The sequence below is a fragment of the Mycteria americana genome, chromosome 1 (assembly GCF_035582795.1).
Source record: "Mycteria americana isolate JAX WOST 10 ecotype Jacksonville Zoo and Gardens chromosome 1, USCA_MyAme_1.0, whole genome shotgun sequence".
NCBI classification, from domain to species: domain Eukaryota; kingdom Metazoa; phylum Chordata; class Aves; order Ciconiiformes; family Ciconiidae; genus Mycteria; species Mycteria americana.
The window spans coordinates 141,192,653-141,204,532 of record NC_134365.1 but is presented as its reverse complement, the minus strand read 5'-3'; the positions used below and the strand labels follow the sequence as shown (position 1 = coordinate 141,204,532).

Sequence of the window (11,880 nt, the reverse complement as noted above, 5' to 3'; positions counted from 1 at the left end):
CTTCAGTATAAGGTTTGGATTTAGCAGGATCCTCTCAGTAAAGCCTTTGACACTGCTTCCCACAGCATTCCCCCAGAGAAACTGGCTGCTCATGGCTTGGACAGGCGTAGTCTTCACTGGGTAAAAAACTGACTGGCTGGCCAGGCGCAAAGAGTGGTGGTGAATGGAGTTAAATCCAGTTGGCGGCCGCTCACAAGCGGTGTTCCCCAGGGCTCAGTACTGGGGCCAGTTGTGTTTAACATATTCATCAACGATCTGGATGAGGGCATCGAGTGCACCCTCCGTAAGTTGCAGATGACACCAAGTTGTGTGGGAGTGTTGATCTGCTGGAGGGTAGGAAGACTCTGCAGAGGGATCTGGAGAGGCTGGATCGATGGGCCAAGGCCACTTGTATGAGGTTCAATAAGGCCAAGTGCAAGGTCCTGCACTTGGGTCACAACAACCCCATGCAACGCTACAGGCTTGGGGAAGAGTGGCGGAAAGCTGCCCAGCAGAGAAGGACCTGGGGGTGTTGGTCAACAGCCAGCTGAATATGAGCCAGCAGTGTGCCCAGGTGGCCAAGAAAGCCAATGGCATCCTGGCTTGTATCAGGAATAGTGTGGCCAGCAGGACTAGGGAAGTGATCGTGCCCCTGTACTGGGCACTGGTGAGGCCGCACCTCGAATGCTGTGTTCAGTTTTGGGCCCCGCACTACAAGAAAGACATGGAGGTGCTGGAGCGTGTCCAGAGAAGCGCAACGAAGCTGGTGAAAGGTCTTCTGAGGAGCGGAGTCTTCTGAGGAGCGGTTGAGGGAACTGGGGTTGTTTAGCCTGGAGAAGCGGAGGCTGAGGGGAGACCTTATTGCTCTCTACAACTGCCTGAAAGGAGGTTGTAGAGAGGTGGGGGTCGGTCTCTTCTTCCAAGTAACAAGTGATAGGATGAGAGGAAATGGCCTCAAGTTGCGCCAGGGGAGGTTTAGATTGGATATTAGGAACAATTTATTCACCAAAAGGGTTGTCAAGCATTGGAATAGGCTGCCAGGGAAGTAGTTGAGTCCCCATCCCTGGAGGTATTGAAAAGACATGTAAATGTGGTGCTTAGGGACATTGTTTAGTGTGGACTTCGTAGTGCTAGGTTTATGGTTGGACTTGATGATCTTAAAGGTCTTTTCCAACCTAAATGATTCTATGATCCTATGTGTAAGTTGGTGCCATTTGGGTCCCCCTTCCATGGCTCCTTCTCTCCCTTAATCATGAGGGAACCACAATCATCCTTATCAAATATATTTCTCCTGTTTCTGTATGTCCTCCAAGCTGCTCCTGTGATTGATGACCTCAGATGCTCCCAATCTTGAAACCAAAGTTTTCTGTTGGTATTAGAGAAATGTAAAGTAGGTAATGCTGAAGGTATTACAGAAACAAACTGCTGCCTTTAGATCAGGGCAGGAGAGTTTTCTGAGGAATGAATCAGCTGAAACAGAAGTTAGAGCATCAGACTACGTAAGCATAAGGGCCACTTTCAGAGGCAAAATATGTGAACTGTCCCATATATACAAAACCTTGAAATCCCACTGCATATACCAGGCACCTCCTTGAGATTATTTGTCACACGTGGAAGTACCCTGAGGTTCACTAGTCTTTCAGAAACTAAAATACAGATTTTCCTGTGTCTTAGATCAAGCAGTACTTCACCTGCTCGGCAGTGAAAAGCAAAGGACGATCGTGTGCTGATACTCAGGTACTCCAGGCCAAATCTGGTCCTGATTTAAGCCACTGAAAGTTCCTATAAAGTGATGCAATTAAGCTGAGAGAACGATGCCCAGCAGGAAAGAAGCCCGGCCCAGCCCGGCCGCGTTTCTGACCCCTGAGGCCTCCGGCCCCGCGATCCCCTGGCGCCGGGGCGGGCGGGAGCAGCCCTCGGGGGGCCGGGGCCTCGCCTCACCTCAGCCCGGCCCCGCCTCGCCCCCGGCTGCCGCTAGATGGTCTCGGAGGGAGAGCGAGGCGGGCGGCCCAGGCACGGCGCACACTGGGGCCCCTCCCGCCCCACAGGTGGTGGAGACAGTGCGGGGCAGGGGAATGGCCGGGAGGGGCCGGGAGCAAGCACCTCCCTCGCCTCTCGCCTCGGCTCTCGCCGCGGCTGCCCCCTGACCTGCCCTCCATGTTGCCTGGCTTCCTCCCGCCCCGTCGCCCCCACCGCTTAACCCTCACCCTCCCGGCCGCCCTCCCCAAGCACCGCGGCGAGGCGGGAAGAGCCGCCCCTCCTCTCTCCTCTCCTCCCCTCCCCGGCCGGCGCGGCGTGGCGTGGCCCCCCGCCGCCTGGCACCGCGAGGGCGGGGCGTCCCTGGCCGGGGGCAGGCCGCAGCGGCCGGCTGCCCCCTTCCCCCCCGCTGCCGCGAGGCCGGAGCGGCGCGGCTGTCCTCCACCTGCTCGCTGCTTTTGTTTGAGGACGGGGGGTGAAGGAGAGGCGCGGCCGCCCCTGCGTGTGGCGGGGCGGGGGTGGCACGGCCCCGGCCCCGGCCCCGGGGTGGCTCCGGGCTCACGGACCCTCTGGGTGCCGCCTTTGTCTGGCGGCCGGCCCGGGGCTGCTCTCCTCTCCCCCTCCTACTCCTCGCCCGGGGGGGTCGCGCTGCGGCGCTGCCCGCTTTTGGGGAGGGGCGAGCGGCTCCCCCGCTGGGGAAGCCCGCGGTGGAAAGCGGGTTTCGCCCTCTTTCCGGGGCGACAGGGAGAGGCGGGGGCGCCTCGCCCCGCCGCGCTCCTCCCGGCGTCCCGCGTTGCTCGGCGGCGTTTGCCCCGCCGCCAAGTTGCCACAAGTTGGAGCCGCCCCCCCGCCGCCGCCGCCGGGTTCTGGCCTCGGCGTGAGACAATACCGCGGGCTGCGGAGGAGGAGGGGGCGGGCGGGAGCAGCTCTCGCCGCCGATGGGGCCGGGCTGGACGGCGCTGCGGGGCGGGTAGGTGGCTCCGCGGGCTGCCGCCGGCTGGCGTGCACCGGGGAGCGGCCGGCAGAGGCAGGCGAGCCCCGGCCACGACGGGCGCCGCTGGCGGCGCGGGGGCTCCATGGAGGACGTGGGGCTGCGGAGCGGGCGGGAGCGGCTGGCCGGCGGCGACCCGCGGCTCGGCGCCGTGCTGGTGGAACCGGCGCCGGTGGTGGTGATGGTGGAGCAGCGGGCAGCGGAGGGCTACAAGCTGGTGGAGGTGCTGCTGACCGGCGGGGCCCCCTGGGGCTTCACCCTGAAGGGCGGACGAGAGCACGGGGAGCCCCTCATCATCACCAAGGTGAGAGGCGCCGGGGGGCGGGGGCGGTGAGTCCGGCCGGCTCCATTTTGGCGTGCCCGCGGCGGTGACAGCCCGGCGGTGGCAGCGGGCCCGGCCGCGCCGCCTGCCCGCAGCCCGGGGCGCACCGCGGGGCTGGGCGGCTGCGGCGGTGCCGCCGGCGCCAGCGCAGGTGCCGCCGGGCCGGCTCCCTGGCGGCGGTGCTCTGAAGGCCCCAAGGCGGCCGTTAGCGCCCGGGGAGCGGTGGCTGTGGGTGCTGGGGCACCCGCCGCCCGGCACCGGGCGCATCCGAGCGCGTCTGGGGCAACAGGTTGTTGGGCGCCGGCAGCCTCGCCGCTCCGGCCTTCTGCTTCTGGTCGCTCTTATTCCCCATTAAAAACCCGGCGCAGGCGTTGCGGGCGCTGGTGACTGGCCGGGGGACCCCGCTGCTGCCAGCGCAGCCCGGGACCCTGTGCAGGGCCCTTCCCTCCCTCCCTCCGGGCTCCTGGCGCAGAAGGGTATGGAGACTAAAACCCCCGGCTCCGAGGCTGGGTTTTCTCCACTGCTGTTGCGCTTGTAAATTCAAAATAATTAGGGTAACCTTTTGTATCTCCCTCCTCCTTTAAACAAAAGGTCTTGCGGATAGTGACCAAATCCATGCTCCCAAGGCGGGGGGAGGGGGAGGCTCCTGGGTATATATGCACTTTCTGGATGCCCCCCCCCCCCCCCCTTTTTTTTCTCCTCATTGCTTTTTTTGTATGTCCTTGTGCGCTCACAGCTTTAATCTCAGTGTATTGGGCATGAGTTAAAGAAATACATCACATTTTCTAGAAAATATTTTTCATCTGGGTGTGTTTTAACTTAAGAACCCCCATCTGCAGTAATTGTTGGGTTTTGCTGTTCAGACAGCTTTCTTGTTGCACAGTGAAAACACATTAAAATAGATCCATATGTAGTTGGAAAAAAAATCCACATTAGTAAAGCACGTTTTGCTCAAGGTCTGTAGGAAAGTTATATATGCTTTGTCTACAGGTCCTGTGGATTCTGCCTGTTCCCATTTTAGAAGTTCACAGAGTGTCAGAGGTCAACAAGTCCTGTTTTATCCACAGCAGAAATTCTTCTAATCTTATTTTTCAGTTGGTTTCATTGTGAGTTGTCCAGTTGGTTCCCTTCTCCCACCCTTGAAACAGCTGCATTATGGGCTTTCTAAGTTAGGACTTTTGAAACCATCTTTTTCTAGATCTCTTCCCTACTGCTGTTTTTCAAGGAACGACAGTCAGTGGCAGAAGATGTATATGCTGAAAAATGACTGCATGTCTGTTGGCCTCTTACCAGTGCCCTGAATGATAGAATATCAAACCTGGGAGCGTTTGAGGAAAGGAGAAAAAAGCTACTTACTATGTATGTACTAGCTATCAAGTGCCAAATCAAATAATTCCATCTCTCTGGTAATGGCTAATAAGTGCTACATCTAAAGACTGATCAGTGATACTTATTCATAATGTTACCTAGGTATTAAGTAACAGGCTTAAGTATTTGTGGCATGAGGATGTGGCTGTGGTATGTGGAGAGATGTGGCTGAGGATGGGAACCTTGTAAACTGGGTCTGTTGCAAAGGAATAATGAAGTGGAACCACAGCATTGATACCTCCTGAAACCGTGCTACTGTGTGGAAGAGAAATCTGGGTCCATCGGTGCTGACCTAGGAAGAAGAGACCACCTGGATCCTTGGGTCTAAATTTTGGAGTATATTTTCATTTGCCGCTGTTGGATGCAAGTGTATAGAACTAGCATTGAAACCAGGGACTGCAGCTTGTGTCTCCCACGTCCCCAGGAGTCCAGTCCTTTAGCTGCAAAATCTTCCCTTGCTTTGGCCCACCCGTCTTGGTGTTGGGTTTTGTTTTTTTCTGTACTGCTTCTAGTGGTGGAAAGATACTGGGAAGAACAATTTAGTACTGGGTGGTTAAAACAGTCCCTCCTTGCAGCAGGAGATGTAAAGTTTGTCTCTTCTCAGCTGAAGAGAGCCCTGAACCCGAGTTACCCCCTTCCTGAGTGCACATGGGGATCTCCAGCCTGCCACAGAAGAGGGGATGCTGCTTCACCTGCGCTTCTCCTCTCCCTGTGGCATGTGCTGTCCCTTCTCAGGTAGGCTGGTGCCTGGGCAGTGGGGGTTCTGAGAAAACCCACTGGGCCAAATCCTTCAAGATACCTATACATGTGGAAAAACTCCCAGTTTTGCGGATTCAAACTTAAGTGGAGCTCTGTCTCACTCTAGTCCAGGGTAGTTCTGGGGAAGTGAGGATGGATGACACCAAGTGCCACTTTTTAAGGAGAGGAATGTGATAAGGTGTGAATGGAGTCTTAGATAGCAGCTACTTAAGGAGGATTTCTAAAATTCTGCCTGTGTCCCTGCTTACCACTGTCTCGAAAGCAAGATCAGCCTTTGAAGAAAGTTGCTCCTTTATGTAAATGCTGGAAAGTCTGTGGTGTAAATATTTCCTGCTTTTCGTAGCATATATGGGACAACTACCGTAACTGTCTGTAAAATAGCACCAGAAAATACTGTAATTTAAAAATTAGTGAGCACGTGTATGTTGTTCATTTTGCAGCGCTTTCTGTGTAGCACACCTCTTGGGTGTTAGTTTCTCTGATTGTGTGGCTGTTTCACTTGCTGACAGCAAGGGAAATGTTTTGTGGGAGATATCATAGGGGGAGTCTAGGGCAAGAAGAGCTGCAAACACTACTTGGGAATTTATTAGCTGGAAATCCAGTCAATTAAAACAAGAGTGTCCTTTGATCCGCTGAACCACCAATAATCAGGGAGGGGAAGGCATGCTAAAGAGGAGAAAATGCGCCCAGTCTCAGCAGGGGGATAAGCGTGTGCTCAGCTGCTGGAATGTCGGGAGGGAAAGCGCTTTGCCCAGGGAGAGGTCAGCCCGCAGTCACGCTGCTGGTGCCCCGTAGCGGTCCCTGCCCTTCTGGGCTGAGCAGGCTTCCCTGCTTCATGGTAGTGTTTCTTTCTCCACTGAAATAAGACTTGGAGGAATAGTCCTGAACCAGGTAGGTAGAATGTCAAGTTCACCTGCCAGGCGCAAGCCTTTTTATTTTCTTTTTTTTCCCCTTGCCCTTTTTGTTGTTGCTGCAATAGGCACAGAGAAAAACGGTGCATGATACAGCTTGCTCGATCTTTAAACATAGCTGGTCTTCTGAAACTTGCCCCACCCATCTGCAAGTGGTGTTGCTAATATTTAAGAAAAAAGTCTTTTAGCATTGTCGTTGTGTTGCTTACTAGTATTTTTATAATGTCCCTTTAAAAACAACACTTTAGATTTTTTCTGATCTTAGCATGTGTGTATGATAACATTCCAAAAAAATTGCCCAAAGGCAGCTTGTTCTTGCCTAATTTGACATCTTGAAAGAAAGGACTTGCTTTTTGTAGCAACATGTGTATTTCAACAGAAGGTGAAATGACAGCCTTGAGGACTTTAATTAGAAGTCTTACAAGCCTCCCTTTATTTTTTCCTCTTTTTAAAGAAATTAAGTAAATGCTGAAGAGGAAGATCTTACTGGAAGTAATGAAAATGAAAAGTCAAGATACTCAAGTGTGAATCTTGTGAAAATCTCCCATAGCTGCATTATCTTGATTATTTTTACTTTAAAATGACTCTTATCTGAGATGCGCAACTTGTGGTGTCAGTCACCGCGTTGATTGTGGGTGATGGATAGAAAGTCATTTCACTTCCTGTACTAACAGTATCCTTAGAAACTCTGAAGTTGTTCTGCAGTCAGTGTTATCCTTATTACGTTAATAAATATGAAAACATCACAGTTTATGCATTTCAAGAAAGACTGATGTACCATTTAAATAAATTCCTCTTTAGTATCAGCTTTACAAGGGCCTGAAGCCATACCTCCTCAAGCTATGATCTCATTGCAGGCTAATCAAGGCTGGGCTTGGCTGGTATTTCGGCAAGATTTCCAAGTGAAACCTGGACTGTTGCAAGAAGTTGTGTTGTTGACTTAGTAGATGGAGTTCTTGTCTCCTGAATCAGTGCTGAATTCATGCCCCAGCTGGAGGTGCTGTTTTTCAAGAAGAAGCAGTATCAGACAAACTCTGAACCTTTGTTTATTTCTCTTTATTCCATTGCGCTTTCCTAATGTGCTGCTGTCCTAATGTGTTGCTGTCTATGGTTAGGTGTGAATTGTTATTTGTTTAACCTAATAATTATTTAAATTGTATAAAGGAGTGCTTCTCTATTAATTGGCTGCAGGACTTCTCCATCTGACTTGCATCTATTATGTCAGTAGTAAGTGAAGTGATTACTGTTTTCATTTACGTAATTCTTTATCCTTTGGCCTTAAACATATAACTAAAAGCAATTACTTGCATTGCTATACTGCAACAACATTTGGAGAGAAAAAAAGCTTTAATGGTGCTGTATACAAATGAATCAAAAAAAGACATTTTCAGACATAAATACCAGTTGCCTCCGTCAAGTTAGGTGTTTGAGGTGAGCTGCATTGCTTGTAGACATTAACAATTCTTCAAATTGGCTGTGAAGCTTGATGTCCAGAAAACCAGCATTTAGTGGTAATCCTGGGACCTTACTGACCACTTCAATGTAAATGCAGTCATTTGTGTAAACAGCTGATTTATAAGTTATTAGGAGCCATTGTACTGTGGCTGAGAAGGAGAGTTCTAATCTAGGTCTCCATATCCTGACAAATTTCATTTGCTTCCTTCAGTTTTAGAAAGATAATCCATGAAGGAGTATCCGTTCTGTTTTCTATCCATATTGTCTTGATCATCAAAAACAATAAGGAAAATTGCTCAGCTGTATGGACCATATTTTGAACATGTATCTTAACCAGCACTTTTAAAATAATGTATCAAATCACATTCTATATTTCTTTTGAAACCTTTATTCAATTTCTTAACTTATAAGAGGGTTTTATTGTTTGGGAAAGATTGGTCTGAGTTGGATCTTTTCTTTGTGCTGTTAAATTTGATAGTTGAGAAATTTTAGGAAATGTTTGTATATTAGAATGAATGTTTCAGGACTAAAATAGTATCATGTAGCTATATCTTTTTTCCTTGTCAAATATGTTAAAAATTGTTTTTTTTCAGTGCTGTAGAAACTGTTTTGAGTGGTGTTTACCTTTGTGTCTGGTTGCTGGATCCCAGGTCTTGATTATTGGAAGAGAGGAGTTGGTTTGCTTTGCAAGAAGGTATTCTTGCTTTTTACTTTGGTAAGCTGATTGATGAAGGGAATGCTCTCAATTTTAGCACTTCAATGGCTGTTGGATGAGCTCTTTATTATGACTGTTAATTTACTGGCAGAATGGAGCCCACCACACTCATAGGTGTTGTAAATGGTCTGGCTGTGGAAGTCTGAAGCCCAAGAGAGGGTTTTTTTGGCAAGAGCATTAACAGTTGAAATGCCACCAGTACTGGAAATTGCATTTTAAAGCTATCTTGGATATTGCTACAGGTGATCTACAAACTGTGTAGGGAGTTGAAATGAGAGGATGGGTTACAAGGCTTGTGACTCAAGAAGTTTCAAGTCAGTTGAGTTACATGCTTAGAAGTCAACAGTGTGAGAACATGATTTAAGAAACTCTGTACGTGCTTGCGGTCCTGAAACTCAGTTTTCCTTTGTGCATTTCACACTACGTTTCAGGACAGAAATCCTCCTGAGAAGGAGTCAGAATGCTGTGTTTAAAGCCAGAACTAAGAACCTTCCTCACAACAAGCAAACTTTTAACTTTCAGAAATACTGGTTGCTTCCGAATTGTTTGTTTTTTCTCTCCTCTGCATCTCCCCCTTCTAGCTACTTAAGCAAAAACTGTCAAATCTATCATGATTTTTTAGTTTAAAACAAAATACAAACAAAAACATCCATGTCTCTGGTGTCTGGCAGAGGAATTGGTGTGTTTTGTGGAAATAGTTACTGCAATAGGAGTTAGACAGTGGAATTGCCTATTTGAATGTTTGTTAATTTAGTCTATTTAAAGGACAATTTAAACTTCTTTTGTTAGTAGTGTCTGTTGCTACTTTTCAGTATGAATTTTGGATGCTACCATAGGCATTAGCATAAAAATAAAAGACCAGCAAGAGACCTCTAGTTATTGCTTGCTGTTGTCAGAGGATTGCCAGTAATGCCATTTATTACCTAGTTATCCGTCAGGCTTGTGTTTTTGTTTGCTTTTTTTTGTAAGAGGAAAAAACAATGTGGGCTTGTGTGGTGTTTATGCATATGCTACATATGCTTTACTCAATGGACTGTGTATATTTTTTCCTGTAGAACATCATTCATTTTGTGTTCTCCTGCTTAATGAATATTTAAAGTATGGGAGTGTGGAAAGAACAAGGTAAATGGGAAATGAAACCTGGTCATGAATAGATTAGAGAAAACAACTGTTTAGTAGTAACCAAGCCAATATTACATCACATACATAAACTTTTTTTGTTTTCTTGAGGAAAACCATTTGTGTTTAGTCTTCTTATGTATTTGTAATCTATATAGACAATACCTAATATGTATATAGATCTAGTTCTGTGGGTCATTTCATTACAGAACTTTGAGATAGGTCCCAGCCATTAAGCAGATTTTTTAACTTGCTATATGTTTAAGTGATACAGTGCATGAAATGTTTCCCAGAGAGGTCAAGTAAAAATTGTCACAGTTATGTTGAGACTTCATCCATTTAATCTATGCAAATTTGCTTTCTATTGTCTGTGTTTTGAGCCTATTTGATATAAGGTCAATTGACTTTTTTTTTTTTTTTAAATATATATATATATAAAGAAAAATACTGATGCCTCCCTGTAAAACTTAAGAAAGTCTTTCTGGGGTTTTGGTTTTGTGGTTTTGGGGGGATTTTTTTGGTTTATCTTTAAGATAAGAAACAAATTTAGAAGCTTTCTGACTCCACATGGCACCATATTTTCAGTTTCTTAAAGGTTATGCAGCAGTTATGCTGTGCTATTGCCCTCCGCCCAAGAATAGTATTGCCACTCTGGTGGTGGATTTTTAGTAGTTCTAGCTTTTGTACTTCTTGTAACTTCACCAGTATGGTCAAATCAGAGCAATACAGAATTTAAGGTTTATAGAATGGGTGACTGAATGCTTTTTGTTAAAATACATTCATTCAGTGATGGGAAATGTCTACAAAGTCTTGAACTGTAACCAGTTTCCAATTCAACTTAATGTACTTGCAGAATGTATTTGTATCCCTTATGTATGTTTTGCCTAGCAGCAGACTTTTGGTGATGTTCACCCAGACTTAAGCAAGATGTTTAATAGAAGTAGATATTTTTGGAAAGTGATTTGTAGTGTTTAAATTAGACATAACTTAAGTGCTCTGAATTGCTTTCTGAAGGTACCTACCATTTGCTGTCAGCTGTGTGAGAAGCTGAGGAAACGCGTGCTTCCTTGATACATACCTAGATTCCTATGTAGGTACCTGTAGTAAAATGAAACATACTCAAGCAAGATTATTGTCTGCATATTTGCAATGTGTGTGGCTATACCCCAAACTGTTGGAAAATTCTTTTTCTCTGATTGTGCTTTGTTTCTGAACATCACAAGAACATAGCTTTTCAGTTTGATTTATCAAGTTTATCAGGGAGAGTTGTAACCTACCCAGGACGACGACATTTGTGAAGTTAGGAGAGAACTTACTTCCTTTCCCTGTAAGTTAATACAGTATCAGTATTCAGTCTCTATTTAATTCAGAGCATTCTTGGTAAGCACAGGTCGGGTCACGAAGATAAGAGAATGGCTTCTGCAACATAACAGGTTATTGGGGGATCTTCTTAGTGGCCTTTGCATGTACCTGAGGGTCATTGTGGAGTGGCAAACTCCCCAAGGCAGAAGGAGTCGACTGTTTGGTAAATGCTGGAAGTGCAGCAAATTGCTGCTTTGAGAAACTAAATAGCTTTTTTCAGGTGCACAATTCTTGGGTTGGCTCTTAAAGTAGAAACAGGCGGAGTAGAGTGTTTGACTATAGAAAAGAGGTGGTTATTTCAAAGTTCTTCTGAACCTCCTGAACCCCTGGCAAAATCAACTGAAAGCTTTAAATTGTTTAGGCAAAGGCACAGTAGCATTGACACTGAGGGGAAGGCTTCACGTCCTGTGTCCCTATGCTTCTCCTGCCTCACCCCTTATAGAAAGGAAGCCTTCCCCTCTGCCACCAGCCCTGCTCTCTCCCCCTTTAAATCTCTCTCTCCATTTCTAAATTATTAGATTCTTTGAAATATTTAAATTCTTCAACTTATTTACCCACATCCATCAACTCTGATATATGGGTTAGAAAATACGTTGTTATGTTTCTTAGATACAGAGTTTCTAAAGAATTTTACTTAGTCAAGAGGTTTTTGAAGGATGTAGAGTGGCCTGTTGTTCAAGGGTGGTACAAAAGGCAAAAAACAGTCTCAGTGACTGAAAGTTGGAAATAGGGAATATATGGGGAACTCTACTGTGCTGCTTGAGAAGCTGTATCCCTTTGCACTGTTACTAGCTATCCCATTTCATGCGTTCCTGCAGTGATTTTTCTAGCTGAATGAGCTTTTAGAAGGAAGAGTGATCATGATATCGGGGGTCCTCTCGTTATTACGGATGTAGGTAGCCTTATTTGATGCTTTCTTCAC

The 11,880-nt window shown here is 47.1% G+C and overlaps 1 protein-coding gene across 3 annotated transcripts in view; it reads left to right on the top strand.

The window, feature by feature from the left end:
* The first annotated feature begins 2,356 nt into the window (after positions 1 to 2,356).
* The window catches only part of SHROOM2 (shroom family member 2), a 126,592-nt gene continuing 117,068 nt past the window's right edge, over positions 2,357 to 11,880 (top strand). For 2 of the 3 annotated variants that reach the window (XR_012778572.1, XM_075522556.1), the window contains exon 1: positions 2,357 to 3,251. Coding sequence is in view for 2 of the 3 variants with exons in the window: in XM_075522556.1 (XP_075378671.1) it covers positions 3,033 to 3,251 (219 nt within the window). In the remaining variant the exon portion in view is untranslated. The remainder of the gene's footprint in view (positions 3,252 to 11,880) is intronic. The other variant, XM_075522569.1, reaches the window with a different exon arrangement.